Source organism: Emys orbicularis, chromosome 2, assembly GCF_028017835.1.
Source record: "Emys orbicularis isolate rEmyOrb1 chromosome 2, rEmyOrb1.hap1, whole genome shotgun sequence".
In the NCBI taxonomy this organism is placed as follows: Eukaryota; Metazoa; Chordata; order Testudines; family Emydidae; genus Emys; species Emys orbicularis.
Window position 1 is genome coordinate 233,547,647 of NC_088684.1, and position 12,419 is coordinate 233,560,065.

The following is a 12,419-nucleotide window of genomic DNA, read 5'->3' on the forward strand; positions in this document are numbered from 1 at the left end:
TAAAGGAAGAATATAAAACTATTTTATTGACCACTGTTCACCAGTATTTACAATAAAGTAAACAATATACAGTATGATAACATTCAAATTACTACAAAGTTAGTTTTTACCTGGCCTCTTTGGGACTACATTACCTCAAATACTAAAAAGAATGGTTCTACATGTTATGGGGCTAGGTTGGGGTAAAGAAGATACATGCACATCAATAGCATAGAAGACTATAAAACATCTGTGAGTTTGTTTAAACATTTGTTATGATTCAGTAATAACTATGGAGGATCATGAAGGTATATAAAAGCCTTTACCTAATATGGAGGAAATAGTATCAAATGCTGTCCTGTCATTAATGAAGCAAGTTGCAGAAAGCCTTTATTTACTTGCTGTTGATGCAAAACACACTACTTCAAAAAACAAACATATCAAACTCAATTCTCATTAGAATGTAGAGGTTTTCTCACATTGCTAATAAATCAAAGAATAAAATCAAAATCCAGGTTTTCATATTCATATATATATAAAAAAAGCAATGCAAATGATTATTGTGCTTCATCTTCCGGACACGAATGCCAAGTTAGTCGCTCTTCATAAAAAGCGATTACAATCTGAGGACATTTCATGTTAGCTTCTTTGGCCAGCACCAAGTCTGCCTCATCCGAGTCTTTCCTAAGAGGGGAGGGTTTAAAAAACAAACAAGTCTTGAGTTTAAGAGCTATTACTAAACCAGATGGGTTTGAAATTGATATTAGAATATATTTCATGATCAAAGAGCGGAGGTAGGAGTTTAATTTTAGAAAAATCTATCCTCGTTAATCACCATTAGCAACTTTCCAGAGGTCATCACTTGGAGAAGGTCCTCTTAAAAGGACATCAATTAAAGATCACAATTTCTAGTTAATAGCAGTTTCAATATAGCAGTCCCCAGTTTTCCCTGCCAATTTGTGTTTTACAGTCACATTTTTCCTCAATTAAAAAAAATGTTTCTCTTTCCTGTTTCAGAAATCCACACAGACAAAAAGGGAAACCCTGCACAAAGAAAACACTGACTACACAGTAACATAAAGGATAACCTGTCTAGTATTACATATTGCTTCTAATCTCATGTAAAACTTTTCAGACAGGTGTCACAGACAGTTAATTTACAGTGTCACTCTGGGTAAATCTGACAATCACGAACTATTACATCCAATTAGAATACATGCAATAAAAAAAGTTATCAGATTGCAACTTCTGAACCTGTGTCAGAGTGAAAGAAAATGCAAGACAGTTGATACCCCTGTATTTTAAAAAACTTTTACTGATTTCACATGCCTGCTGCACACCTGCATATTAGAAGTAGGCTTGTTGCATATAACAAAGTATAAGCTAGCCACAAAGACAGGAAATAAGAAAGAACAAGTTCTCTCATTTTTGTTGTATTTTTCTCTGGTGTTTCATTTCTTCATTTAATAACGCTACAGAAATTCCAAATTGCAACAACCTGCATTTTATCTACATCCCAAACTTCACATATCCACTACCGGAGGTTTTTAAGATGATGAGTAACAGAGTCTTCTAAAGTGCAAATCTTTAAGTGTCTCAATATGGCAAACAAGTGAGACTGATATTTTTGGGGCAACTCAGTTGGACTTCATTGGGAGCAAAATTAGACATTTAAATAAAGGGATGGAAGCGACTATTGCACTGTCCACACACCTGCGCTCAAAAGCATGAATTCAGTCTCATTAGTTTGACCAATGAATATTAGAAATGAGATTCCAATCTTACTCTACTTACTATTTGCTCAGGACAGGTATTCCCAAACACAGAAACAAGTAAATTGTCATCTTTCCTGTCTCACTCCAAAAAGGAAATAGTTTCTCACCAGTTTAAACACTTTGGATCAGAGATGTCTGTACATCACTTACCATTTCATGAGAAACATAAGTTCTCCGCTGCTATCTGTGGCTCCAATTATCCGCTCAGGATCAAGACCTCTTGCAAACCCCCTTGGTTTATCAACCTATTAAAAAGGTTGAAAGTCACATCTAGTTTAACATTAATTTTACATCATTTTAAGGCAAGTTTCAGACAAGTTATAGCTTACATCAAGTCAAGACTTATTTTGTCATTTTACACTTTAGAACAGTGGTTCTTAACCTTTACTGCAGCCTGCACCCCTTTGGTTCTCAAAAATATGTTCTCGCACCCCTTATCAAAACTCGTTGAAGTCCCATATATATTCAATCATAAGCCGGTTCGTCTATAAGCCGATCCCCCCCTCCCCCCCGATGGATAAGTAAAAATGGAAAATTTTTATGACCCATTCATAAGCCGACCCTATAACTCAGGGGTCAGCAAACTTTGGCTCCCGGGCCATCAGGATAAGCCGCTGGCGGGCCGAGATGGTTTGTTTACCTCGAGCGTCCGCAGGCGACGGAGGTAAGCCTAAGTAAACAAAGTGTCCCGGCGTGCCAGCTGCTTACCCTGACGGGCGGGACAGCAACTGGTGGGGAATTTTTTTGGGGGGGCGGGGGGGGGAAGAAGAGGGGGGAGAGAAGCTGGGGTCAGGGGACCCCAGGTTAAGAACCACTGCTTTAGAATGAATTAGTTAAATTTAGCAAAAAAGATGAATTTACATCATTAATATACACATTTATTTCAGAAAACTAGATAAGGCAGGAAGCATCTTTCTAGTGGAAGCTTAGTGTAAAGGTCAGGGAACATCATAGCATCCGTTAGTTCACCTGCATGATTGTATCAGTGACATGCAAACTGCAGCCAATTTCCTGAGTTTAGGAGCCGGCAATAGCTCTGAGTTAGAAGTGATTTCTGCAGAGAATTTAAAATCCAAGCCTGCAAACAGTTACTTCCTCTTGAAAAATCACAGTGATGTCAATGGTACCATGCAGGAATAACCAAGAGTATGCAGTCATTGTTTACAGGACCATACCCTTAAGACTAAACAAAAAAATCCCTCTTATAAGTAAGGCTACAATTTAGTCACAGGTATTTTTAGTAAAAGTCATGGACAGGTCACAGGCAGTAAACAAGAAGTCACCACCCATGACCGATCCATGACTTCACTGCTCCCAGAGCAGCGGCTGGTGCGGTTCGCCTCAGGGCTGCCCCAGCTGCTCGGGCAGCCATAGGGTCAGCCGCACCGGCTGCTGCAGAAGACACGGAGGTCCCAGAAAGTCACAGAATCCGTGACTTCCAAGACCTCCATGAAAGACTTGCAGCCTTATTTATAAGATCTACAATGTAGACAGTTCTACCAACTTAAGTGTCTCATGTCAAATAATTTTGTTTCATAACTAACGGCCACTGTGTACTTTTGTGCATCAGTAATAAAAGGTAAAGAACAGCTCTAGGTAGAGATGACCAGTTACCTTTTTCTCCCTTTGATGGTCTTAAATGGCAATGGTGTCTTTTCCCCTACCCCTATTTTCAGATGCAGACATGGAAGGATTTTACCCATGAGATAATTACTTTGAAGTTAAGTCATTTAAGGCCTAAACTAATCAACAGCATCCCTTTAAAGTACTGTACATTTAGATGATGTGAGAACAGATCCAGATACAGGAGTTGATTTCTTTGACTTTCAAGAGTTATCAACTTTTACTGTTTTAGTTCATAGGAAAATAGGAATTGCCATACTAGGTCAGATCCAAGGTCCATCTAGTCCAGTATGCTGTCGGACAACGGCCAACACCCGATGCTTCAGAGGAAGGTGTAAAATCCCCACAGTAGGTAGACATGGGATAATATGCCCCCAGAGGTCTCATCCTGATCTCTAATTGCTAAGATTTAAAAAAGGGGTTGGACATGGGTATCAGGAATATCCAGATTAATGACAAATTTTGTAAGGGACAATAAAGTTTCAGGAACTAAGTTAATATCTTAAGTATTTGGCCTGAGTGACTTCCTATTGTAATGAATTCCACAGTTTAATTATCCATTGGGTGAAAAGTATTTCTTTTTACTGTTTTTGAATTTCCCACCTTTTAAATTTCATTGAATGTCCCTTTGTCATTGTGTTATGAGACAGGGAAACAGGAGTTCCCAATCTACCTTCTCTATACCATTACCTAATGTGTATACTTTTATCATGTTCCCTTTTAGTTGTCTCCTTTCTACAGTAAATAATCCCAGTCTTTCAATTTCTCTTCACATGAGTTTATCTATGCCTTTGATTGGTCTTACTGCTCTTCTCTGACCCCCCGCCCCCAGTTGTACAATATCCTTTTTGCAATGGGGTGATCAATACTATATACAGTATTCCATATGAGGCTATACACTGATTTATATAAAGGAATTATAATATTTGTATTATTCACCATCCTATCTCCTATGCCAGTGGTTTTCAAACTTTTTTTCTGGCGACGCAGTTGAAGAAAAGTGTTGATGCCCACAACCCAATGGAGCTGGGGATGAGGGGTTGGGAGTGTGGGAGGGGCTCATGGCTGGGGCAGAGGGTTGGGGTGTGGGGGTGAGGGCTGCAGGGGTTGGGGTTCAGGAGGGTACTCCAGGTTTGGGGGGGGCTCAGGGCTGGAGCAGGGCTCTAGGTAAACGCTCTGGGGTGGGGCTGGGGATGAGGGGTTTGCGGTGTAGGAGGGGGCTCAGGGTTTGAGGGGGGGGCTCAGGGCTGGGGCAGGGGATTGGGGCACAGGCTAACCTCTGTCAACTCCCAGTCAGCGTTACAGCCGGGGTGCAGAGGCAGGCCATGACCCGCAGTTTGAAAACCACTGCCCTATGCATCCTAACTTTTTTTTTTTTTTTTTAAATAAGTAAATACCACAGCTGAACAAAATTTTTTCAGTGAGCTGTCTACAATGACACCCAGGTCCCTTGCTTGAATGAATAGTTACTTTAGAATCCTGCAAGACATTTAAGTTTTTCCCCTCCAATATATTATTTTGCACTTGTCAACAATGAAATCATTCACCATCATGTTGCCTATTCATCTAGTTTGTTTAGGTCTTTCTGAAATTCTTCAGCCCCCTCTGGTCATGACTAACCTAAACATCTTTTTCATTTGCAAAATGTTAGTAGCAACACTCACCCCCCTTTCCAAATCATTAATATATTAAAACATTGGACCTAAGACAAAACCTTGAGGCACCGTAACCCATGATGAAAATTGACCATTTAATCCTATTCTCTGCTTCATTATCTACTAGACCACTAAGAATATTCTCACCCAGGAATACTTAGCTTCTTTAGTGGAACCTTGTCAAAAGCCTTTTGGAAGTCTAAGGAAGAATTGATTGACTATATTTATTCACTACTTTGTCATGTTCAAATATATTAGTGAGACAACTTTCTTTTGCAGAAGCCATGCTGGTTAGACCCTATCATATCATGAGCTTCCAGGTGTTTTGTTATTCGGTTTTGAAATTATTGTTCTAAACCAATTTTCTAGATATAGATGTATGGCTTGTCTATAATTCCCTTGATCACCCCTAGAATTTTTTTAAATATAGGTACAAACATTCAACATAAGAAAAAGCATTTGTATAGCAACAACTTTAACATACTTACAGAATCCCTCTTTTTCTTTGATTTACTGTCATCAGATTCACTATCTGATAAAGATTTTCTTTTCCCACCATCTGTTTTTTCTTTACCAGCTTTCTGGGAGTTCAGAAAGGCTTCGATTAACTCTGGACAATCTAAGTTTTCTTCAGGCTCCCATGTGTTGTCAGCACTGAAACACACATACAGCTAGCTCATGAAAGACTATCAAAAGCCCAGAAACCTAATTTGGCCACATAACTCACAGTAAGCAAAACATTTCCCCATTACGTAAAACAGGCTTCTTAAACCGGAGGTGAATCTACTTTATTTTCTTAAATTACCTTGCAATCATCAGATATGCACTTAGAGTTATGCTCTGTTCTGTTATTGCTGCAGAACAACTGCTGACAGAAGATACAGTAAAGACATCCCTATCCACAACTTTAAAAAAAAAAAAAAAACCCTACCCACCCACACTGTAGAAGCTGACTGGCCCTTGAAGATCTACTCCCTTCCTATTTAAAGACCTTCAAATACAGATAGGGAACCATATAAATAAACTGTCTGGGGGCATGAGGAAAAACTAACTAAGTCTGAAAACTATCCAAGTGTGCTTAGTTTTATTTGCTACTTAATGTCAAATCTTTTAACTGTGTCCCTACAAAAGGATAAGTGCCTTCTCAGTCCATCATATGCACCAGTACCAAACACTGCATATACAGGGAATCCCCAAGAAATATAATTGGGTATCTGGAGGCAAGTCCCGTAAACATCCAGACTAAACAAGTTACTGCTACATACATCTGAGCAGAATATGCACTTTAGGAGATAATACATGGGCAACCATAGCGTGACTATTTGGAGCAATATGCAATTATAACATAAATGTGTTACTCCTGAGGGAATTCTGTGCTAAAAAATAAAAATTCTGTGCACATTTTAAAATTTTGCAAATTTGTATTAGTCAATAAATAAATGTGGAGGCTCCAGCATGGCAGTGGAGAGCACAGGCCACTGGCTGCACAGACGTATATAACCCTGCAGCCCACCCCACCCCCCGGGACAGGGACTCAGCCATGAGGCTGCACTCAACCCTGACACAGCACAAGGGCCAGGCCTGCCCCCAAAACACCCTGGGACCCTGCCCCTCTGTGCCAGGTGCAATAGGTGTGGGCAGGCAGGCTCAGCCCAGCAGGATCCAAGTGTAGAGGGGCTTAGTGTGGGGGGATCCAGATGTGGGGTGAGAGGATTTTGTGAGGGGCAATCTGGGTGCAAGTAGCTCAGCGGGGGACCCAAGTGCAGGGGGAGGGAGGGATCTGGATGCACAGAGGCTCGTTGGGGAGTTCCACGCAGAGGGGCAATGGGACTCTGCAGGATGGTCCTGAAGGTCGTTGGGGCTCAGCAGGGGCAGTCCGGATGTGTGGGGGTGGGGGCTGGGTGTGAGGTGCTCAGCAGGAATGGTTCGGGTGCAGCTAGTTGGGGCTCAGTGGGATAGGAGTCTGGGGGGCTTTTTGGGGTGGTCCAGGTGCACGGAGGGGTGGGGGTTCAATAGGCCTGCTTAACAGGGGAGCCCTAGCTGCTGCCAAGGGGACACCCCATGCAGGGCTCCCGCTTCCTCCCCCTATTTCCCTACTTCCCCCCCCCATCCCCTCCCCTTCCCTCATGCCCCTCCCCCTGCTCCTTCCTCCCACCCCACCCTCCCTTCCCCCCATGGGCACTCACTGTTGTACAGAGAACAGGATGGCTCCCAGCACACAGAAGGGGAGCACGACTAGCACTAGAACCCAGGAGGCAGTGTCCAGGTGCAGTCAGCGGAGCCAAGCGGCACCCTCCTTCACCCAGCCAGTTCTGTGCTAGCAGAAGGGGGGGGGGGGGGGGAGAGAGAGAGGCAGAGGCAAATTGCCCCCCAAACAGAGGTGGTGGTGGGGGCGGGGTTCATGCCTCAGTGAGCTATGCCCATGGACATCCCCAGGCGCCCACCTTGCCCTATCATTTTCTGCAGGGAAGCAAATAAATCTACAAAGGGACATGAATTCTGTGTGCGTGCAGTGGCGCAGAATTCCCCTAGGAGTAATGTGTGCAAGACTGTGGATGTGTTCTAACAGTAGGTAGGAGATATGTTTAAGGGATTTTTTTTTTTTTTTTTTTTTTTTGCAGCTGATGAAGTGTAATCTCCCACAATTAACATTCAGCAGAGTGATTCACTAGTCAAGCAAGCCCCAAGTTCCTCTTGAGTGAATTGAGCTTAGCTATCCATATCTTAACTATATGGGGTCAGGGTTTGTCTACAGTGCTTTAGCACCAATTTAGCTATCAATTAAAAAAAAAAGTTAAATCAGTGCAACATCTAATGTGGATACAGTTATATCAATAAAAGGTGTTTATGTGCACATCTATACTGAGAAACAGTGACAAAGTACAACTATTACTGAGGCCTTACTGAATACTACAGTTACTTCAGATTTTCTTCCACCGTGGTCTCAAAAAATCTTTAAGAGGTTAGTCAGAAGAATGAATACATACTTAAAATAGATCTGCTTGTTTTGAAGTGCTATGGGCTACTGAAGTCTGATGAGCAACCAACAGAAGCTCCAGTATACAACATCCCTTTGCCTTTTACAAGTTTAAAATATCAAGTCATTCTAAATGAAAGGCTATTCACTCTTAGGCATGGTCTACACTACGAACTTATGTTGGTATAACTATGTTGCTCAGGGTTGTGAAAAATCCACACCCCAAGCAATGCAGTTAAACTGACCTAACTCCCAGCGTACACAGTGCAAGGTTTTTCCCCCATCAACCTAGCGACCATCTCTCTGTGAGGTGGCGTTTTTCCATCGGCATAGTCAGTCTTCACTGAAACAGTGCAGCTGCACCACTGTCGTGTTTGACACGTAGAAAAGCCTTTACTTCGACAGGCAATACAGTGGAAAGTATATAATGGATTTTAGGGGCTACCAGAAAAAAAATACATTTGGAATTCCTTACTCTGTAAATCCTTTCCATTTCAAGAAGTATTCAACCTTCCCATTCACTACACGTCTGTCCAGGACTTTCTCCACAACAAATTCTTCAGGCTCTGCTTCTTCAACTTTTTTACCTTTGCCATTCTGTTTCTTTCCCATTTTGTGCTATAAAAGAAGTTAAAAATTATATTTATAATAATATATTTTATATTGCTTTATGTAGCTACTTCAATGGCCAAGCACAACCTTTACTCACTACATAGCAGAGAAATGGCAACTTATTCATACTGGGTCCAGGGCTCAAATTCCTATTAGGTTAGTGCAGGTAATCTGAGTGCCATTTTTTGTAAGTTGTTTAATAAAATACCCAACACCGAGAAACAGTCTTTTTTAAAGGCAAAATGTTTTTGCCTATGCAATCAATGCCTCCTTTCCCTTAATTGTCATTCCACTCCTTCCTCTAGTGCCAAAGACTCAAAATTTACAAGAACTTCTAGAGTAAATGTAACTGAACACCCACAAAAAAGGCAGTGTATTAGGAACAGCATAAAGGCATATACAAAAGACAAAGCATTAAAGGAACTGTGGGGGAGGCGGACAAAACAGAAAGGGGATGATATTCTGGCTACTAAGAGAGAAAACTAAAGGCAATTAATTACTACTTTCCTCCCACTCCCTCCAAAAAAGTAAAAGTGTGGAGGGGAGAAGAGCTAAAGTCATATTGCTATACCAAGCTGGATGCCCAACAATAACTGATAACAGCTGCCAGCAGGATGTGTTACTTGTAACATTCCATAGCTGCCATTCTCCCCCATCTTTACCCATACACCAATGTAACTTTCACTCAAACACATGTTACAGAGGTTCAAAAACCTAAGATAGCTACACTTAAAGAACAGCACTTAATATATAAAATTTCTCTAATTAAAACTTTACAGAGATGTTGTATTTAAGTGTACATTAGATACATTGTTGTATAACATCCTTTAAATGCTTAAAATAAAATTAATTACATCCACATCATCCTCAAGGCATTCCAAGTTTAATAAGGCACAGTTAAATGCATTAGAAGGACACAAGGTATATTTTAAAATTTCCTTGTTCATAATCCTAAAAGGCTTGAAACAAGTCTAGTACTGTCACATTGAGTGTTTGGAGCTCTATGGGTCTAAGTGGAGAGTTTTGGTTGCCATTTTGGATGTGCTCCTTATGGGAAAGCATTCAAAATGGCAGCAGGACTTTGAAACTCCCACAATGTACTGTAGTCCTATGGGAGCATTAAATTAAGTAGTGCTGTCACATTTCCCTTACCAAACTATTTTCCTACTGAACACAGGCCTGCTATTATAACGTTTGTCATGAGTACTATCTGCAATTAACACTGACATTTTGAGAAAGCAATGAAGCATTTGTTTTGAAACTCTACGTAAGTTTTAGATGCGTTTGGGAAAGGGTGGGTGTTCTGTTTTTTAAAGGGGATATCATCAAGTCTGTCAGGCTCAAAGTTAGTTCTTTCCACTTTCTGTAATTTAAGATTTTCAAGTTTTTTGTACTTCTTTTCAAAAAGATACATAATCCTTGAGGATCCTTTTCCTAATTAGTCCTTCCCAAATGCCACCAACTTCAGACTCCTGGTTAGAAACCTACAAATTGAAGGTTCATACAGCAAAATACAAAAAAGGAAATAGGTTTCAAGATTTCTATTCTAAACAGTGAGCTTATGCATATAAAGATACCAAATGTGGTGTTTGTTTGGGGGACAGGGTGATTTAAAGTAGCGCAAGCATTTACAATCTTATTTAAATCTTTATTTGTATGTCCCAGAGATATTTTGAGCAAAGCACCAATGTCTGAACAGTGCTAACTTAATCACAGGTATTTTTTGGCCTCCAGAGAGAGAGAGAGAATTCTAAAAGAGAACAAGGATGTAAAATAAAGACACAGATAAAGGAAATATATGAAGATGTCAAGCTATCCTCTGAAGGCAGCTTCCTTTAAAGGAAAGAAAAAGAAGGAGTGAAGGACAGAAGAGAGAAATAGGTAGAGATGGAAAAATAGCAAAAAGTGAAGAACAAGTGACATAATGCTCATAGCACAATAGTAGCAACACTATAGTTATAGTTGATGAGTAAACATATATTCAAATTAATATAACTTTCTGAAAGATTCTCCTTTGGGCTTTGACTCAGTACCACAGTGAATTATTTTGAGAAAGTGAAAAAAATAATTCACCCTCTTATTCTCATAATTTAAGTACAAATGCTTTTTAGACCTCTAAGTCAATTAAAAAAACAAAGTTTGGCATGTACAAAGCCTTCCATGGAAGAATATGAGCTTTGTTTAAAAAGCTTGCTTGAAAAACCATCATGAACACTTGAAATTTATTGGACATTACTGATTTAAGCGTGCCTCATATGTACACAAGGACAGATGTTCAAACTTTTCTTCTTGCCCCTCACTACATTCTATTATGCATATTTGACTACATGGCCTGAAGAAAAATTGTGCATTCAGCTCAAATTTTGGATGCTCCATGGATGTATGCTTCTACATGCACTTCACCCAACAGAAACACACAGTATTTGAAGTTGTTAATGGGAAGAAGAGTCACTAGACCCATTTTTCTGAGTCCCATATCGGAGAACACCATATCCTGGGCATTTTAATGTTGCATGTTCAAATAAAGTGTACTTTGCTTCTCTTTCCCACATTCAAAATTCACATAAAAAGTATGCACACACATATTACCTTCAGTGTATGATCACTCACCTTTTTAATTTTATACAAGTGAAAGATTATTACATTAATGTAGCATTATGGTAGATGGTTCAGATATACAAAAGTCAGAAACATCAAAGTTACAGTTTCAAGAGAAACACTAACTGTCCTCTTCATACATTGGGAGAAGCATGGTTCCTATGGGAACCATTAACTGATTTTCCTGACCTGTGCAGCTAAGTTCCTAAAAAAATATTGACTGCATTAATAGGTTCTCTTCCCCTCCTCTGAGCATTTCGGGCATGATATTACCCTCACTTATGTTAGAGAGTTGGGGCACTAACTTCTAATGGAAGGTCTGAAGCTTGATAAAGTATTTGCAATGTTATTGCTTACACTGTTGGAGTCCAGTGAAAAATAATAAGGCAGTTAAGGGACAGGAGGTGATATTAGTATTTAATTTGTCTGGATATGGGATAAATTAGTACTTACTGACTAGTAATAAGTTTAATAACAAGCTTTTTTTTAGTAAATGTCACAAGAGCACACAATTTCCCCTCCTTCCCCACATTTAGGCTATATAAAAATCTGTTTGCCTATTATTTTCCCACTAAGTAAACCTAGCACCAGGCTTCTACACTTCTGTCCTTTAGCAACATATACTGCCATTAGTTAAATGAATATTAGAGCAACTACTGTGACATCCATTTGTCCTTAATTTCAGAGTTTTTTGGATCATAATTTAATATCAAGGAGTTTCACAGTAACTTGATATCTGTCAAAGCCCTGTTACAATGGTCCAGGTGGGGGAGACATTTAATAATCTTCGCTCCTATGAAATCCAAGCGAATTGTTATTTACTAGTAATAGTTCCAACAGCAATATTAATTATGCCCTGTCGCATCCTGTACTGTTCCTGTAGTTGCAATCATTTTTCCCTGAACGGCTAGGGAAAAGTTAAAATGAATATGTTTTTGCCCTTTTTAAATACACAAAGGATTACATGGGGTGCTGAAAGGAGGCTAAAAAATTCAAAGTGTTTTCTGTTAAAGGTTATTAAACAATTTTCACTTTAAATCAGAGAGCTGAAATGGAGCACAGGCCTCCATTAAAAAGATACTTTTTTTGTTTTGTTTGTAAGATGGCAGTTTTATTTAAGCCAAAGTTAATGTCCTTTCTATTAGCCTTACTTTCTGGATCTGAGAATTTAGTCAGAATAATGCTGGGGAGGAGAGATGT

At 39.9% G+C, this 12,419-nt stretch overlaps 1 protein-coding gene across 3 annotated transcripts in view; it reads right to left on the minus strand.

Annotated features, from left to right (window-relative positions):
- CBX3 (chromobox 3) overlaps positions 1-12,419 on the minus strand; it is a 15,408-nt gene continuing 2,989 nt past the window's right edge. For all 3 annotated transcript variants that reach the window (XM_065398235.1, XM_065398234.1, XM_065398233.1), the window contains 4 exons: positions 8,485-8,627; positions 5,521-5,686; positions 1,905-1,999; positions 1-663 (listed from right to left, as the gene is read on the minus strand). In XM_065398235.1, coding sequence (XP_065254307.1) covers positions 537-663; positions 1,905-1,999; positions 5,521-5,686; positions 8,485-8,621 — 525 coding nt within the window. In that variant the 5' untranslated portion in view covers positions 8,622-8,627 and the 3' untranslated portion in view covers positions 1-536. The remainder of the gene's footprint in view (positions 664-1,904; positions 2,000-5,520; positions 5,687-8,484; positions 8,628-12,419) is intronic.